Consider the following 17593-nt stretch of genomic DNA (forward strand, 5'->3'; position numbering starts at 1 on the left):
TTCTTCAACATAAAAGATAAGATTAGATTAATTGGGTTGTCATGTGAGGCCTGAAGCACTTTTCTATAAGAAGAAAGACAAACTGCTGCTTTTTTATCAATTTTACTTTAAACTCTTTGTGAGTTTATATCTGCCATAACGCTGTAACATTTGCTTTGACCAACTCTAAACCTAGATTTTTTTGGGGGTGTTTCTTCCTTTGGTTTTAATTTAGAAAGTTACATGTTTGCCCTTCATACTGACACTTTTATGAATCTTAACTGAACTCGAGGAAGTGCAGTTCTTCATAATCTGCTACCACATGTACCAACGACACTCTTCTGTTTGTTTGTATTTAAATGCGCTGCTGAACAAATCAGCCACTTTTGGTATTACCCAAGAAAAACACGCGCTGAGATGGAAAAGCTATTCATTGAGCCCAAGGAAACATTCAGCTTTACATTCTTCTGTGCTTCAGCTACTACTGTGGCTGAAACCTCCACCTATGCTAAACATGCAACATGCAGTGCAACCGAGAAGGAGGGAACGATTCATAAGGACCACGCCGTTCTCGGGTTACTTCAAACTTTAAACACTTGGATCTGGATATGACTCGATTTCATTTCAGGGCCTGGACTATTCACTGTTCAACTCTGAATTACAATGTGGAAACAGCAAGTGCATCAGCTCAAGCAAAACACTTATAGCAGTCCATGTGTTTTGTAGCTGTAGCTGTCATAGCTCTGCTGCCACTTGCCCTGCACCTCAGCCTCCTTCAGCTGTTAAAAATAACCCTGCAGAAACGCTTGTGGGGCAGAAAAGCCTTCCTGCCTATGTTATCTCAAAACCAGGAATCCCAAACCCACACCAGCAGAGCCTTATATGAAGCCGGAGCAGTTCATTGGACACAAAAAACGAACATTGTGTACAAATGGAAAGGGAAATTCTGGCTGTGGGACACAATCATGAGGCCTGGACTTCTGTAGTGGTTTGTAACTGAATGTTAATGGGTCTTGTGTTTCAGGAAGCGAATCTCCTAGTGATCCTGTCCGCAGTAAAGAAACATTGCGTGGGCTCAGTCAGATGTGTTGAGACTTACTCTATCGCTTGGCTCCAGCTTTGTACCCCCCAGGAACCACTCGACAGCGATGCCTTCGTATGACAGCTCGCACTCAAAGGTGGCAGTCTCCCCAGCAGTCACGGTGACATCCTTCAGAGGCCTCTGGAGGCCAATCACTCGGGCTTTAGATTGGGAAGAAAACATGGTTAGCGCCCCTGACCGAAAAACAGGTCAATGAAAACCAAAAAACGCCCAGAGAGACATGGCTAATCCTCAGTGGCTATTCCTCATGGTGTTTTGAGCTGAAGGCTGCTGGTGCAAGACCTTGGACAACTGAAACAAGCTGCCCTGAGACTTGGCATTAGGTGTCCAAGCTCATTAGCATGAATCCTACTGTCAGATGTAAACGGCAGGCAGAGCCAGTGAGAGTTGGGGTTCTACCCTTCCCCCCTGCCAATCACTGCAACCCTTCTCTAGATAAGGAATGTGGCTTCAAAAATAACTAAGGAGCCTGATAGGCTGAGAGCCCACATCTGCCAAATCCACTGAGGGAAGCCGGTCTGCTCCTGTCAATCACAAGATTGCAATTTCCCAGGAAAAGGAGAATGTGAATGTCCTCACAGGAGTTACCCAACGTCACACTACTGGGGAGTTTGGTAACACGGGACATACAGAGCTCTAGGAAGTCAGTGTGGATTAACAAGCCACATCAATTATTTATAACAGGCTTCTTCACATGCCTGAATTAAGGCCCCTTTACAGCCTGTTGAAATGCACTCTGGCAGCATGACAGCTCATGCAATCAGAAAGCTGTCAGTCTGAAGAGTTTGCAGTCTCACCGTCAAAATGACTCATCTATTAAAGTTAATTCACATTTAAATCCCTACACTCTGAACAAGAATGACTGTTTATGATTGTGTAGCTGGACTGCTGAACTTTCTTTTATTTCTGAACATTTACTGATTTGATAAATCTAAAAGTGAGAGAGAAGCAAAATATGAAATAGTTTTTAATTCTAGAAACTTGTAAGCCTGCGCCATTATAGGAGCTTTCAATCAGTCGCTGAGTTATTTAAATATTGCACTGAATTAAATTCTAGTTCAGAGACAAGTTGGAACAAGATCAATCAAAATGAATCATGTGAAGGGAAATATTATTAAAACAACTGCATCACTAACTTTTAATTATTTATTGAATTATTAAAAACAACAAATTATCATCTGATCAAATAGTGCTCCTTGTGTTAATTCTATTACTGAAGAGGATCACGGGATGGGTTGATAACTCAAATCAAGAGGAGGAATTTCAGGAAATTTTAGGCTACGTTCACACTGCAGGCGAACGCGCATCAAATCCGACTTTTCTGACCCTATGCGACCATCTATCTGATCATGGTGTGACAGTGTGAACGGCACAAATCCGATATTTTCAAATCCGATCTGGGTCACTTTCGTATGTGGTGCTGAATCTGATACATATCTGATGTTTCAGAAAGCGACTGCTGTTTGATGGTCAGGTCGCATTAAATCCGCCTTTTACGTCACCGACACAAGACAGACGCCAATTATCAGCGCCGCAGAAGACGTCGCGAACACTTCCTGACCATCCAGTGTAGATGTCAGTGAAACTGTTGGGAAGACAACGTGAACATTTTATTTGTCCTGTATAATCTGCAGATTCTGACAGAAATCTGCTGCTATCCTCTAAAACAGCAATAAGGATCATTATTACATTATTATGTAAATAACAAATAACAAAATAACTTAAAGCAAAAATTGGGAAACGTAAAGTCTGAAGTCTTTATATTAAGGGCCATCAGTCAAACAATAGTTTGGTCTGGGTCTAAACAGAGCGCGTTGTGTCTGACATCTTCTTTTGCGCATGCAGGCCGATTTGAGCGTTCACACTAGAGCGCGTTTGCTGTCGCATTTTATTTGTAGTGTGAACGAGCAGACAAAAAAATCGGAATTGAGCATCAAGACCTGCAGTGTGAACGTAGCCTTAGTTTCATACTAGCAAATGTTATCACAGACATTTCAAAAATCGCTGTGATTGACTTCAGACTTGTTTCAGTCACCTTTGACCCTGAGCTGAGCTGAGGATTTGGCATTCGCTGCTGCAAAGTCAACACTTCCAGCCATGTCCATTTTGCAGTTATAGAGGATCAATAAGTGCCGGGTTCCTTCCTCCTTGATCTCCACATTCTGAGAACAAACAATGTGCAAACCAACAAGAGATGACTGTGCCAGTTCAAAACATTTTCATGGAATTTCCAACAAATGTGTTGAAATTATATTTTATAGGTGTAAAATCTTACAGCAGACGGATGAAGTGTCTCGCCCTTCAGTTTCCAGGTGGCATGAAGGTCCTCCTCAGAAATCTCTGTCTCAAACTTCGCCGTCTCGGTCTCTGTAACTTCCACGCTGTACAGTGGGCGGACGACCTTGATGTCACGTTCTGTAAAGTTTGTTAAAATATGTTAGCGAGACTTACAAGTGAAGGGAAGCGAACGGAAACGTATTAGACGACATCTGTGAAAAGAGTTTCCCATTGTCAGATACAGTGTAACAGATGAACTAAACATAGGACAAGACGGGAGAGTTAAAATCAGAAGACAAGCTTACAATTTGTGTAAAAACAGAAGTTGAGGAACGCTTGAGAATAATTAACCCCATAAAACATTTCAAAGTATATCCACATCTACACATCTACAGATCCATAATACCATGCACTGTAAGATGTGCAAGGTTGAATTATTCTCAAGTATTATAATGATAACTTTTACAAGCATTTAGAAATAAAGTGGAAGCTGCAGTAGTGCAGGACAAATGGAGATAACAGGAGGCGGGGTTTGGTGAATGCTGGTGGGCGGGGCCTGTCTCTGCAGTCCCGGTGGAGTCTGAGGGGCTGGATCACCACAGGTATTACCTTCGATGTTAAGGTCAGCGGTAGTTTTGTCAGTTCCACAGTCGCAGCTGTAAGCGCCCATGTTGCTCTTTGCTGCCTTCTTGATGACCAGCATATGTTTCTTGCCATCAGATTTGAAGGAAATGTTCTTGGAGGGAAAGATTTCTTCGCCATCTTTGAACCATTTGACCTCAGCAGCGGCCTTACTCAACTCGCAGGACAAAATCACCTCATCTTTCTCAACAGCGGTGTAATTCTGGAGCTTCACTGTGAAGTACAGGTCGCCCTCTGTGGGCAGACACCAGGATTATATCAGCTGAAAACATTCACTGGCTAAAGTCATGGCAAGTGCAGCGTATACATTCACCCAAAAATGTCACACGTTAATTCCATTTTAATACAGTAAGGGGAAGATGCAGTTTTTTCATGGCAACAAGTACACGAGTCCTGCACTCAGTACATTCTTTATGGAAATCTGGATGCATCCCTCTGCGGGACGATACTAACCGAGAACGGTGAGCATGGCCTCTGAAGTCTTGGCCATCGCCTCCACTTTGATCATAGACGTGTCATCAATTGTGACCTCCTTGAAGGCCAGCGTGTGCACTTTTCCTTCCTCGGACATGTGCACCACTTTGCTGGGGTGCAAACGGACGTCATTTTTGTACCAGACGACTGGGATTTTTTCATGAGAGAGTTCAACGCTGAACTCTGCAGTTTCACGTTCCTTTACGGTCACATCTCTTATTGGCTTGATAAATGCAAGGCGAATACCTGACAAGAAATGTGGCGTTTGTCGTTAAAAGGCTTTTGGCATACAAAGTTTAGCGAGCACGCAAAAGAAGAATTCAGCCACGTACCCAAACAAATCTTCTCCTAAAAACACTAAAGAGATCCAACTTTGTTTACCTTTGATAATCAACTTTCCGGATGTCCTCTTATCTTCAGCCTCGAACATGTATTTACCTTCATCTTCATATCTGGCAGATTTTACAAAAAGACTGTGTCTCTTTCCTTCCACGTGGAGTTCAAACTTGTCATCTGTTGACAACTCTTGAGATCCCTTCAGCCAACGGAAGCTTTTGGGCTCCCGGGAAATTTCTAGTTCAAATTTCGCTTCATCCTTTTCATACACGTGTACATCAGCCAGAGGTGTAATGAATGACACTGGGACCTCTGTTGATTCAGACAGATAGTTAATAAAAAAATCAAAATATCTGAGTGGGCAGAGACTTTCCACGCTGACTCAAAAAAAGGAAGGTGGAAAGCTCACCCTTCACTTTCAGGTTAGCAGAACATTTGGCATTAGCAGCAGTGAACATGACCTCGCCGGTCTGAGGTACTCTGCAGTTGTACAAGACCACAGTATGTTTGGCACCGTCCTCCACGATTTCAACATCCTGCAGATGGCCAACAAACGTTTTCAGCAAAATTGTGAGAGTGAAAGAAACGTGATGAGGACACAACTACGGTTTATCTCTACTAGTGTATCGACATCTAGATTTAAGTAAAAGAATGAAACCACAGATAAATGAATATCTGCTGAGATGCAGTGACATACAGTGGATGGACTGAGGAGTTCCCCATTCAGTTTCCACTGGCCATGGACATCGTCTTCACTGAGCTCAACCTCAAATCGAGCTGTCTCTCCGTCAAACACCTCAGCGCCATACATCGGCCGAACCACCTTTATGTGACGAGCTGACGTTTTGAAGAGGGGACAAAGAAATCATAAACATATAAACATATACAAACATGTACACACAATGTACACACAAAAACAAGTCAACATCAGACAGACACACATACAGAAACCAGTGCCTCGTGGTCCCGGTAATAAAATGTTGTGATGATTTGATCCAGTTTGAAACTGTGTGATTACTAAAGTGACAAAGTGCTTCAAAAGACAATAAGTGATGTGTTTTGAAAAGGAAATCTCATAACCAGAAGTCAGCGACATGACAACGACACCACAGGACTGACACATAGATTCGAATACAGTTTAGCTTCTTGGAAACTTTAAATCTTTTAGTTTTTAGTCTTCCAGTTTCTGCTGTTAATGGAGAGAGACGGAAAAAAAACCAGTAAACGCTGATTGGAAAGTGAAGTGCTTCAAGTAAAAAATTGCAAAAAAGAGTGAGCGATAGGACGCGATGCACGGGCTGTGCAAGTGAAGACGAGTATCAAGAAGGGAAGGAAGCTGCCTCAAAATGACCGAATATCAAAATCAAGAGATTTCTGGGTCTTTACCTTCAATGTGAAGAGTCGCTGTCGTCTTGTCTGTTCCACAGTCACATAGGTACTGTCCTTTGTCTTTGTCCCCAACTCTCTTGATTATGAGGACTCTGCGTTTGCCTTCAGCTTTAATGTTCACCGTCTTAGAAGCTTTGATCTCGGCCTCATTGTGGTACCACATGACATTGACATCTTTGCTGAGCTCGCAATCTAGAACCACCTCATCTTTCTCCACTGCAGTATAGTCCTGCAGCTTAACTGTGAAGTACGGATCTCCCTCTAGAATGGGAATATTTTTGGGTAATTCCACAATACACCACAAATATACAGTGCACAAAACACGACAGTGAAGACACACGAGAAACACAAATGAAAACCACAAAAAATGATTTCGTATATATCACAGAGACAAGGATACAGTACTTTTGTAGACCCAGACAGACACAACAATGGACAAAGTGTACACAAAGCTGTGGGAAGGACGACACACTTGACAATAAGGACAGAAAGGACAGGTCGTTATTCTTGGATTACCTATAACTGTCAGGTTGGCCATGGAAAGAATTCCTTTGGCCTCAGCCTTAATTTGGCAGATATCATCTAGAGTCACTTCTCTCATTTCTAGTGCGTGCTTCTTTCCATCCACGTGAATGACAACAGTTCTGCTCGGATGAATTTTGTTGTCGTTCTTGTACCAGGTGATGGGGATGTTCTCGTGAGAAAGCTCCAGCTCAAAGCGAGCTGTTTTGCCTTCCTTTACAGTTTGATCCTTTATTGGTGAGATAAATTTCAGCCTGATACCTACAATTACATTAATAAAACAGGGTCATATGAGTTAGCTCATATGATGGTGGGGTAACCAAGACAATGAATGCAGTGAAAACAATCGTGTTCTGGCCTTTTTTCCAGTAAACGTGGACCATTACTTACCCTCCACTGTGAGTCTAGCTTTTGAGGTTTTGCCTAAAACTTCAATCATGTATTCGTCCTCGTCATCAAACTCACAGCAGTTTATAATCAGCATGTGCTTCTTTCCGTCGTCGATGATGTCATATTTTTGGTCTTGGGTGATGATGTCAGCCCCTTTATACCACATGACTTTAAAAACATCTTTTGTGATGGTGCATTCAAACTTAGCTTGTTTCTTTTCTGGCACAGAAACATCCTTCAGCGGGACAACAAAGTCCATTTCGACTTCTGAGATAAAAAGTGACATAGGCACAATATGTCAACAACAGAACACAACAACAGGACTGGAGTCTACAGCCTGAGGTCGCTGTACCTTCTGTATCTCTTTAAATGTCCCTCTAGCTGTATAATTACCCCGAATCAGGAAGCACGTAGTATCAGGGACTATTAAAACACTAAGTTACTTCTTGCTATTGACTAAACTGAAGATCACTCCAAAGTGCTTAAAATGGTCAGTAAGACAACAAAGGTGCTGTTGCCAGCTCACAGTGTTCTTCCCATCTTGAACTACATCAGTCCTCTTTCTCACAAGGTGTTGAAGGACCTCCTATATTGAAGTTATTATTAAGGAACACCATGTTGTTAGTAACAAGAATTCAAAATATTCACATTCAAGTTTTGCCACAGGGTAGAAAAAACATCTTCTGAACATAGTTCCCAGAGAAGGCAAATAAGAGGTGTCTTCTGTCCACTTCTTAAAGTCTGCACTCCAGCAGATGTTTGCCAGGGAAAATCAATGATTTGTTGCAGAACTCCACTGCTGTTGTTAAAACCAAGTCCCTTTCAAATTGAGTCCCGTAACACATTCACTAACATGTGCTAACTAATAAACTGTCCATGTCCACAGATTTAACATAGAACATTTAATCATAAAAGATACAAATAAACTTTAGAGGGAGACAAAATCTGACACATTTATACTTTATATTTTCCAGTACAAGACTTTACAACAACAACAGATACAGCACACCAATTCAACCAGTGAAAATAGCTAAGATCCCACACCAGACTGATATAGTGGCACAAATGATCAAGTTGAGTTGTCGATCCTTTTCAGTAAAGGTGTAAGGTCCACTCTCACAGGACGCCTCGGTTAAGACCTCACACCTTTATTTTTACAGGACACTTTTACAGCACACAGAATTTGCAGTTCTTGGTTACAGGCGTTCCCCTTACCTTTGACATTAAGCATGGCGCTGGTTATGGCGTTCAGAGCCGTGTAGGTCACTTCTCCCGCCTGGTCCAGCTGGCAGTTTTTTAGCTTGAGTCTACGCACTGTACCCTCCATTTGGATGTCGCATGTCTAGTGAAAACATTACAATATACTCGCGAATAAAGAGTGAACATACAAATTAAAGACTACATGTGCAGCAATATAAGACAAGCCCTTTGTGCCTCACCGGGGATCTGGTCAAAACCTCTCCTTTGAGCTTCCATTCCCCAGGAATGTCGTCCTCAGAAATCTCAGTCTCAAACATGGCATCTTCCTTCTCAACCACCTCGACGCTGACCAAAGGCTTTAGGATCTCAGCCTCCCGCTCTGTGAACACATTATTAGAAATTAGTACTCAATATTAAATCTTATGCATCAGCAACAGAAAACTATTGCAATGATTTAAATGATTACAGTTACTATGGATATAAGTAAGTAAATGGATGAACCTCCAAGTGTTAGCTTGGCAGTGTAGATGCGTCCTTCCACCTCCAGCGCATATTCTGCTACGTCATCAGGCTGGCAGTTCTTAATGACGAGCGTCAGCTCCTTTCCTTCCTTCTTGATCTCAATCTTGTCAGATGGCTGGACTTCATTCTCTCCTTTGAGCCACTTCCAGTTGGGAGTTTCCTTGAAAAGCTCGCATTTAAATGTTGCAGCAGCCTTTGGTTTTACATGCTGATCTCTCAGTGGTTTCACTATCCAGTCTTTGACAATTTCTGTTGAATTTTGAGAGTCAATGACAATCATATGTTTCAGAATTTGCACAAATAAAACATTGCATGACAAAATCAGCTCAGTCTTAACGTGGTTAAAATTTTAAGCGATATTCAGTTTGAAAATTCCAAGGATCTCTATTTAATGTCCAAGCTGTGGAAATAAATCACATTTAGCTGCAGGACACTTTGCGGCAATCTTTTTCAATAGGATATAAAGATGCATAATAATGTTATGATATTTATGTTTGTTTAGGCAAACTACAAACAAGCCACAAAATTTGATAAAAATGTGTACTGAGACATGTAGGAGCGTGCAGCACGTCTCATTCTGCTTACCAATCACTTTGACGTTTGTTGTAGTCTTAACGTGTTCCTGTCCAGCCACTTCACATGAGAAAACACCGGCGTCCTCCTCCGTGGAGTTCTGGATGGTCACCGCGTGCTGCATACCAATGATATTGATCTGAATCTTGCCCTCCTTTTTCTTGAGGACCTCACCATTCTTCTTCCATATCACATCCCTCTCTTTGTTCAGCTCGCAGGTCATATACAGAGGCTGACCCTTGATTGCTGATGTCTCCTCTCCCAGTTCTTTGATCCATTTCACAGGTAGCTCTTTAACATGACAAAATAGCAGAGACATCACACATTATTTGAGGGGATTCCAATGGTTACATTTTGTGCATCTCAGGACTGCCAAAACATTATTATACCTTCAACGATAAGCTTGGCGGTGCAAGATATCTCTTTGCCAGCGTTCTTGGCCACGCACGTATATTCCCCAGTGTCAGACAGCTGGACATCAATGATGTTCAATTTGCGATCTTTGCCATCCGAAGTGAACTTGTGCTTGGGGCTCTCACGGAGATTGCTACCATCTTTCATCCAAGAAGTAACAGCAGTGGAAGGTGAGACCTCACATTCAAAGACAGCAGATGAGCCGATAGACTCGGCTTCCTGCAGAACAATGTTCTGAAGCTTTTTGATAAACTTCAGCGGGACAGCTTTGAGCTTGAACCCTGCAAAAGGTTCCTCTGGTGGTGGTGGTCCTTTCCCACCAGGCCTCAGCCCCCGACCCCTGCCCTCTCCAGGAGATGGGGTCTGCTTAGCTGAATAAACAAATTGAAGACCATCAATTCACATTTCATTTGAAAATAGAATGGCATGCTCACGTCATCATATCTGTATCTGCATCAGTAAAGTATTCACAGCGCTTTACTTGTCCCACATTTTGTGATGTTACAGCAAAATGGATCCATTTTTTTTTTCACCTCAAGGTTTGACACAGAATAACCCACAAAACTGGCAAACTGACAAAAGCTAGAAACTTTTCTCAAGTTTCTTAAAAACCCCCAACAATTTACATCAAAGTATTTATGCTCAATACTTTGTTGAAGCACCTTTAACAGCAAATACAGGCTCAAGGTTTTTTGAGTATGATGCTACAAGCTTGGTACACCGATTTTTGGGCAGTTTCTCCCATTCTTCAGGTTACTTGGGTGGTTCACAGCCATTTTCAGATCTCTCCAGGTGTGTTGTCCTGTTGGAACATGAACCTTTGCTGCAGAGGTCCGGAGCGCTCTGCAGCAAACTGTCATCAAGGATGTCTCTGTACTGTCTTTCCTGACTAGGCTCCTGCTGCTGAAAAACATCCCCCAGCATGATGCTACCACCACCATGCTTTACTGTAGTGATGGCATTGGCCAGGTGATGAGGGATACCTAGCTTCCTCTAGACATGACACTTGGCATTCAGGCCAAATAGTTTAAAGTCTGGTTCACCAGACCAGAGAATTTTGTTTCTCGTGGTCTGACAGCACTTCAGGTGGCTTTTAGCAAACTCCAGGTGGGCTGTCATGTGCTACCATCTACCATGCAGGCCCAGTTGTTCTTCTGGAAGTGGTAAGAAACATCTGGGAGGTGGTCAGGATGCACCTAAGCTCAAGTCTGAGTGCCATGGCAAAGGCTCTGAATACTTATGTACATGTTTTTGTTTTTCAATCTGAATCAAATGGGAATAATTCAAAGCAACCTTTTTTACTTTGTCACTATTGGGTACTATGTGTCAAATTTTAAGGTAACAAATTAATTTAATTTATTTTGACAGAGGCAAAACAAGAGCACAAAGACATTCTTCTCAAAGAAAACACTGAAAATGTAACAGTGCATTTAGCAGGGCTAAATACCGATTATTTATGCACAACTCATTAAGTTTAGCTTCACGAATTGAATCAATTTCTCTTTCAAAAAGTTTGCTGTGCATACAGATGTCTAAAACGACACATAACGTCTCACGTGCTCACTTACCAAACCTTAACTTTGAGTGCATGAATAGCCTGATGCACACAGATTACGTTGCATGTCCACGTGAGGTTTTGAGACAAATTGCAGGCTGCCAGCAGTGTTTCAATGTCCCAGTGTAAAGCTGGGACATCTGGGCTTTGTCATTAAAGTGTACTGGGTTCAGATTTTTAAGTGAACAATGAATTTAATCCATTTTTGAATAATGCTGTCATGTGACAAATTGTGAACAAATGAAGCGCTGTGAATCCTTTCTGGATAAACGGTAACATTGGTTTTGCTGGAACACCATTGTTTTATCAAGGTAAAACTTACGTTTCAGCCCTCTACCTCTACCTCTTCCTGCTTCCTCTGTTGGTTGTCCCTCTGTTCAGGAAGAATATAAATTATTTTATGCTCACAGGCTAATCATACATACTTATCATGCTAAACATGCCAGGGTAAGGAAATCCAGTGTAGTGAATGGACTGGGGATTATGAAATGGTTCTGATGGTAAGTTTATGAAGTATTGACACTCACATGGGGGTCGACAAAAACACGATGAGGAAGACGATACATTAAAATTAAAATAAATGGAAGAACAAAGACGAATGCAATGAGTGGGGACAATACATAATGGAGAATGGTCAAATAGCAGAAACATAAACGACATAACAAAAATGAAACAAAGTGGTAAACGTGACCGGCAGTCGGACACGGAATGATTACACAAGTCTAAGGAAAAGATGAAGAAATCGCATCACACTTAAAATACGATGGAGGGAAAATGAGGTTATGGAAGCGAAGATGAGTGGATATTATTGATGGCAGGGAGGCAGGGTTTTTTCTTTTTTGGTTGTCACCGAAGATGCCACCATCTCACCTCTCCTGGCCACCCCTGGAACCTTCACAGCACCTTCCTCTGCTTCACCTTCCCAGTCCTCTAGCTCGTAACTCTCCTCTGGAACCAGCTCCCAGCCCCATGCCTCCTCTCCCTCTGGCACAGCCTCATTCTCAGCTTCAAACTCCTCTTCAAATACTTCCTCCTCTGCCTGAGTGGCAACCTTCTTCATCTCCACGGCTCCAGGAGAGACTTCCTTTACCAAGGGAAGCTTTCCTTCATCAGGCTTTGCCGGTTCCTTAACCTTGGCTTCCTCTTGCAAAGGCTTCTTTGGGACTTTTTTTAGAATCACATCCTCAATAGATTCTTTGGGTGAAACAGTTTTAGGAAGCTTTTTGAGTTTGTCAAGACTTGGCCTTCTCTCAGCTGCAACTGTCTCTGCTTCTTTAAGTTTCTCAACTTTCGGGGAGGGAGTCTTTTTGAGCTCTACCTTCTTGAGCTGCTCTACAGGTTTTAGAGATACTTCCTCTTTTTCCTTTGATAACACTTTTTTCTTCACTTGCAGAGGTTTTTTCTCCTCGAGAACCTTTTCAGGTTTCTCAGCGGGGGCTGGAACAGGAAGTATGGTCTTTTCCAACGGAGCTACATCTACCTTCTCCGGTTTCACCGGCTTCTTCTCTGGAGCTTCTGGGATCTCAGATTTCTTTGGTTTAGCCTGTTGTTTCCGTTCTTCAGGGGTCTCAGCTGGACTTGTGTGACGTTTTGGCAGATCATCAGTTGGCCTCCTTTCTTTCTCCTCTGCGGGTTTCTTCTCAGGCTCTGTAGCCTGTTTGGCCAGCCTGTCAAAGGGCTTCAACTTGACTGTTTCTATCTCTGGTTCCACTGTTGGAATCTTCTTCACCTTTTTTGGCCTTTTGTCCTCTTCAGGCTCCTTCTCTGGAGATTTCTTTTGGTCTCCTGGTTTTGGCACCTTGGCTGGTGGCTCTTTTACTTCAACAGGTTCTTTCTCAGATTGCTTTGGAGGTTCTGTGGTTTCCACCTGTCTGGGAAGCCTTTCCCCCTTCTGAAAAGGTGACGTGTCCTTCTCTGGCCTCTCCTTCTTGTCTTTCTCTGGATCCTCTGCTGGTTTAAGAGGCTTCTCGAAGGGTTTCAGTTTGACTACTTCTGGTTCCACTTCATCCAAAGGCAATTTTTTAACTTTCTTTAGGGCTGTACTGGGTGGGGCACTTTCCTCCTCCTTAGGTGTCTTGGGAGTTTTCTTCAGAGAAATGGTATCTTTGGGTTTCTCATCTTTTGGGCCAGGCTTCTGCCGGGTCCACGCATCTTTAGGAGTCTCTTTTTGTTCCTTTGCTTCTTTAGGTTGAATAACTTTTGGCTTTTTCACCACATCTGCTTTCTCTTTTAGCTTCTTCTCCTCCTCATATCTCGTGGTGACAAACATAATCTCAGCAGCTTCTTCTTTATGTACCATCTCCTCAACATTAACAACTGTGGTCTTGGTGACCAGAGGTAATTCCTCTTGTTCAGGCTCTTTTTGTGGAACTGATGGGATCTTCTTCAATATGATAATCTCTTGTTCTTCTTCCACCTCTCTCATGACCCTGGTTGTCTTTCTCAACGTGGGGATCTCAAACGTCACATCCTCTTCCAATTTGACCTTTTGACCTTTTTTGTGTAGAACTGTTTCTGAGGCATCAAACGTTTCATATTACTTGGTTAAACATCGGCTGTATGTATAATATAGTTTAGTGTCAGTAAACTAAACTCATATCACAATTTGTACAAACAAAGAAAATAGCAACTCGTGAAAAAGAGTATAAATAAATAAATATTAATATACAAGGGATAAAAATGTAATCAGGGATTTTAGGAAGATAACTTTGAATGATTTAAGAACAACAAACAAAAGATGACAGGGACATTTCCAGTTTCTCCAACAAAGGACAGAAAGTTTAATGTTGCATTTAGTAGAGCTAATAGGAAATTTGCAAATTAGTGATCAGCTTAATTAAAAAAAACAGTGTTGGACTGATGACTGAAAAGTTACAGATATAGGAGGTATACATGCATGGTTATATACGTGCATTTGGAGACAGGTTTCAAAAAAGGCTACAAATGCTAACTTTTGAGACCTCATGCGAGCATGCTTCAATCCACAAATACAAAGCAATTTGACCACACCTCCAACTATTTTACAAATGCCTGCACCCAAACCTGAATAAATACTGATCATTTACGTTGTGATTATGTTTTGCTTCACAAATTGGATCATTTTCTCTTTCAAAAGCTCTCTGTGCACACAAACATCTAAAACTAGACATATCCTCTCACTTGCGCACTTACCAAACCTTAAATTTGAGTGCATGAATCGCCTGATACGCAAAGATCATGTTGCATGCCCACGTGAGGTTTTGAGATAAATTTCAGGCTGCCAGCTTCTCACAGATCGTTCAGACGTCCCAGTGCAAAACTGGGACGTCTGGGTTTCCTCTGTATTACTTGAAGTGGGTGTTTCTTTTCTAAATAAACAGAACAACTCATCACTAATTACAGACACAACGCAGTAACCTATAAAAGGTAATATATCACTTAAATAAGCTGCTGCTACATCCTGAAAAGTTAAGAATGAGTCATTAAGCTAACATTAATGTTAACCTACTGTTATTAGAGAATGGTAGGATTAACATGAAAGTGTTATTCCACATTACCTGGATTATATGATTATTTAAAATATACAGAGATTATTTAGCACATACTCACTCCAGAGAATGATCCACAGTGATGTACAACCATGATGTCCCCCCATCTGCAGCTGAGCACTGAATGAGTCTTCCCAGCAGATTGTCCAGCATGTAGCAGCAGCTTATTTAAACTATTAATATTTACAGGCTACGCTGTGTTATCTGTAATCTATGTTTGCTAGCAGAGGGGTGACAAGTTGTTCTGTTTATTTAGAAGAACAATGACCACTCCATTTGAAAAAAAGAACAAAAAGGACTATAGAGGATGTCCCTGTTTTACACCAGCACGTTGACAGCGCTTGTGTTTGTGGATCCATGTGAAGCTGGCAGCCCACATAGGCATGCGGCGTGATCTGTGCATATCAGGTGATTCGTGCACTCCTACTTAAGGTTTTGTACGAGTGGGAGCTTTATGAAAGACAAACGTATCCAATTTATGAAGCTGAACTTAATAAACTGCATGCAGATCATTACATTTATCCAGGCTTGTGTATTTGAATTTGTGTTTTTGATGTGTGTTCAAATTGTTTTGTACGTGTGTGGACTGAAGCACACACTTGTGAGTCCTAAAGAGTTACACACAAATAATTGTACACATTTATACATTTAAGTGTAAGCTTGTGGATCACACCATTTGTAACCCTTTTGAGACATGTTTACTCCATACATGCTAGTAGCTCTATACTGAGTGTACTCCTACCTTTCTTGACTCCTCCTGGTGCTTGGACTGGCCCCTTGGATTCATCTAATATAAAAACATAGTTCAAAAAGTTGTAACTTAATGTGGAGGAGACACAAACACAGATGTGACTCATGTGCAGAGCAAAGAATTCACTGTGCTATCATTTAGATGAAGAGCAACAGAAAAGAAATAACACCGTAAATAAACACAAAGAATGAAATGAAGTTAGGCTGAGTACAAGGACACAGTAGCTTATGTTGAATTCAATCACCAACAGACACAAACACTGCAACAACAGACAGAGAGGCTTTACTTTGGCTAAGGGTCCTATCCTCCAACATAAGAAAGACTCATAGCAACACCAGTACACATACACAGTGGAGTATAAATAAAATTGCTGTTATCAAACAAGAAGTTTAAAAAAAGAAACTGGAACAGACTAAAGACCTTAAACAAAGAGAACATTTCCATCTCAGTCCTCTACCTGTTCCAGGTGATATCTTTTTTGTTAGTGGTTTTTCCTCCTCTGCAATCATCTTAGTTGGTTCTTCAGCCGCCATAACGGGCTTTGTCACGACCACTTTAAGTATAAAAAAGAAAGAATTGATGTATAATCACCAAAGCACGTAATATTTCTCAAAGCTGGAATCACTGTCTGAATACCTGGCTTTTCTTCTGGTGGAGTAATTGTCTTTTTCAACTTGGCATTATCAGTGACTTCAGGCTTTTTGGCAGCTTCTTGATCTTTAACAGCAGCTTGTGGTTTGCTCACTTAAAGTAAAAAGTATACAGGAATTTCAGCAACAGTGCTCTATCTAATCTACATCATCCTACACAAAGAGAACCAGAAGTTCATGTTGCATTTTTTCTATAAACACCTTGTTTTTGTCTATTTTGTTTCAAGACACAGTCAAAGATTTATATCTGCATAAGAGTGGCATTCTTTTCTGAATGCCTTAATAAACCCTCCACAGAAACACAGAAAGAGCTTTAAAGAAGTGGCTGGGTACCTTTTTGTGGAGCAGCTGGCTTTACCAGTGATTCTTTGATTTCTGGCACCAACTCCTTCTCCTTTACAAGTACTTGAAAATGAAATCACAAGACAATTAGCGCCTCACAAAGACAGATGTGGGAAGCATGAGACCATTTAAAGACTAAAACCACGTGACACTGCATAGAAAGCTGGATGACTGAGTTTCAACTCCATATGACAGCTGGACATTTGACCTCACCGTCCAAAACTATTGATAAAGAAATATTCACTTCAAATACAGAACTAGAAGTAACTGAAACAGCATTCAGTAGAAACCTTTTGTGATTTAACTGTAGTGATAAGAAAGCAAACAGCATGACGAGCAGTTTGTGCCCAGATGAAATGGCTAATATGATGAAGACGAGGAGTTATGAGTTCAAAGTCTTTTAAGAATCAAAACAATGACTGGCTCTCATATCAAGAGTGTTTCTTTTTGCCTCGATACCTCTGGAAATTTCCTGAAGGAAGAGTTTCTTTTCTCTCTTCTATTTCCAGTGTCAAATCCATTTGTCTGTAATGGAGTGAATCATTCGAGCTTCTCCCTTCTTTCTGGTGATGGCTTGAAGTTCATGAGGAGACATGCGTCTAGCAAGCGGGACTTCCTGCTTACATTCTGCTTACATCTTCTTCACGTCTTTTTTAGCTGACATACTTGTTTGCAATGACTTTTTCTTTGAGTGATTCCATTTTCACATATTTTTCAGGCCTGTCATCTGCTACATGTGATTGCTAAGACAACACCGGCGTAACTTTGGCTTTGCTTTCAGTGTCTTCTTCACTTTGACTGAATTTCTCCTATTATTACCTTTGATTTATCATTTTCACCAGATTTCTGCTGTTCATCTTCTGTAGATTTGCCTTTCATATAAAACTCACTTTTACAGTATCATCTGGGAAAATATATTTTACTAGAGGCTCTAATAAAAACTCGTGC

At 41.4% G+C, this 17593-nt stretch overlaps 2 protein-coding genes across 5 annotated transcripts in view; both read right to left on the bottom strand.

Moving 5' to 3' along the window:
- The window catches only part of LOC146650368 (titin-like), a 218405-nt gene that overhangs the window by 113238 nt on the left and 87574 nt on the right, over nucleotides 1-17593 (bottom strand). For 2 of the 4 annotated variants that reach the window (XM_085383775.1, XM_085383776.1), the window contains 12 exons: nucleotides 16290-16397; nucleotides 16111-16206; nucleotides 15645-15689; nucleotides 11698-11748; nucleotides 9796-10191; nucleotides 9419-9697; nucleotides 8813-9082; nucleotides 8551-8690; nucleotides 8327-8453; nucleotides 3357-3496; nucleotides 3117-3243; nucleotides 1079-1221 (listed from right to left, as the gene is read on the bottom strand). In XM_085383775.1, the coding sequence (XP_085239901.1) occupies nucleotides 1079-1221; nucleotides 3117-3243; nucleotides 3357-3496; nucleotides 8327-8453; nucleotides 8551-8690; nucleotides 8813-9082; nucleotides 9419-9697; nucleotides 9796-10191; nucleotides 11698-11748; nucleotides 15645-15689; nucleotides 16111-16206; nucleotides 16290-16397 (1922 nt within the window). Of the gene's footprint in view, nucleotides 1-1078; nucleotides 1222-3116; nucleotides 3244-3356; nucleotides 3497-3967; nucleotides 4235-4453; nucleotides 4721-4855; nucleotides 5123-5219; nucleotides 5347-5507; nucleotides 5648-6196; nucleotides 6461-6715; nucleotides 6983-7111; nucleotides 7379-8326; nucleotides 8454-8550; nucleotides 8691-8812; nucleotides 9083-9418; nucleotides 9698-9795; nucleotides 10192-11697; nucleotides 11749-15644; nucleotides 15690-16110; nucleotides 16207-16289; nucleotides 16398-16636; nucleotides 16709-17593 lie in introns of all 4 variants that reach the window. The other 2 variants (XM_085383778.1, XM_085383777.1) reach the window with 2 other exon arrangements.
- LOC146650369 (uncharacterized) lies at nucleotides 11755-15638 on the bottom strand. Its single transcript, XM_085383781.1, has one exon. The coding sequence runs from the start codon at nucleotides 13798-13800 to the stop codon at nucleotides 12181-12183; it is 1620 nt and encodes a 539-aa protein (XP_085239907.1). The 5' UTR covers nucleotides 13801-15638; the 3' UTR covers nucleotides 11755-12180.

Source organism: Rhamphochromis longiceps, linkage group LG16 (genome assembly GCF_057381845.1).
Source record: "Rhamphochromis longiceps isolate RC_006_pf linkage group LG16, R_longiceps_female_GT1.1, whole genome shotgun sequence".
Taxonomy (NCBI): Eukaryota; Metazoa; Chordata; class Actinopteri; order Cichliformes; family Cichlidae; genus Rhamphochromis; species Rhamphochromis longiceps.

Bases quoted from the DNA above. Each gene is read 5' to 3' on its own strand.
- LOC146650369 (XM_085383781.1), bottom strand. From the start codon at position 13,800: ATGAGAGAGGTGGAAGAAGAACAAGAGATTATCATATTGAAGAAGATC.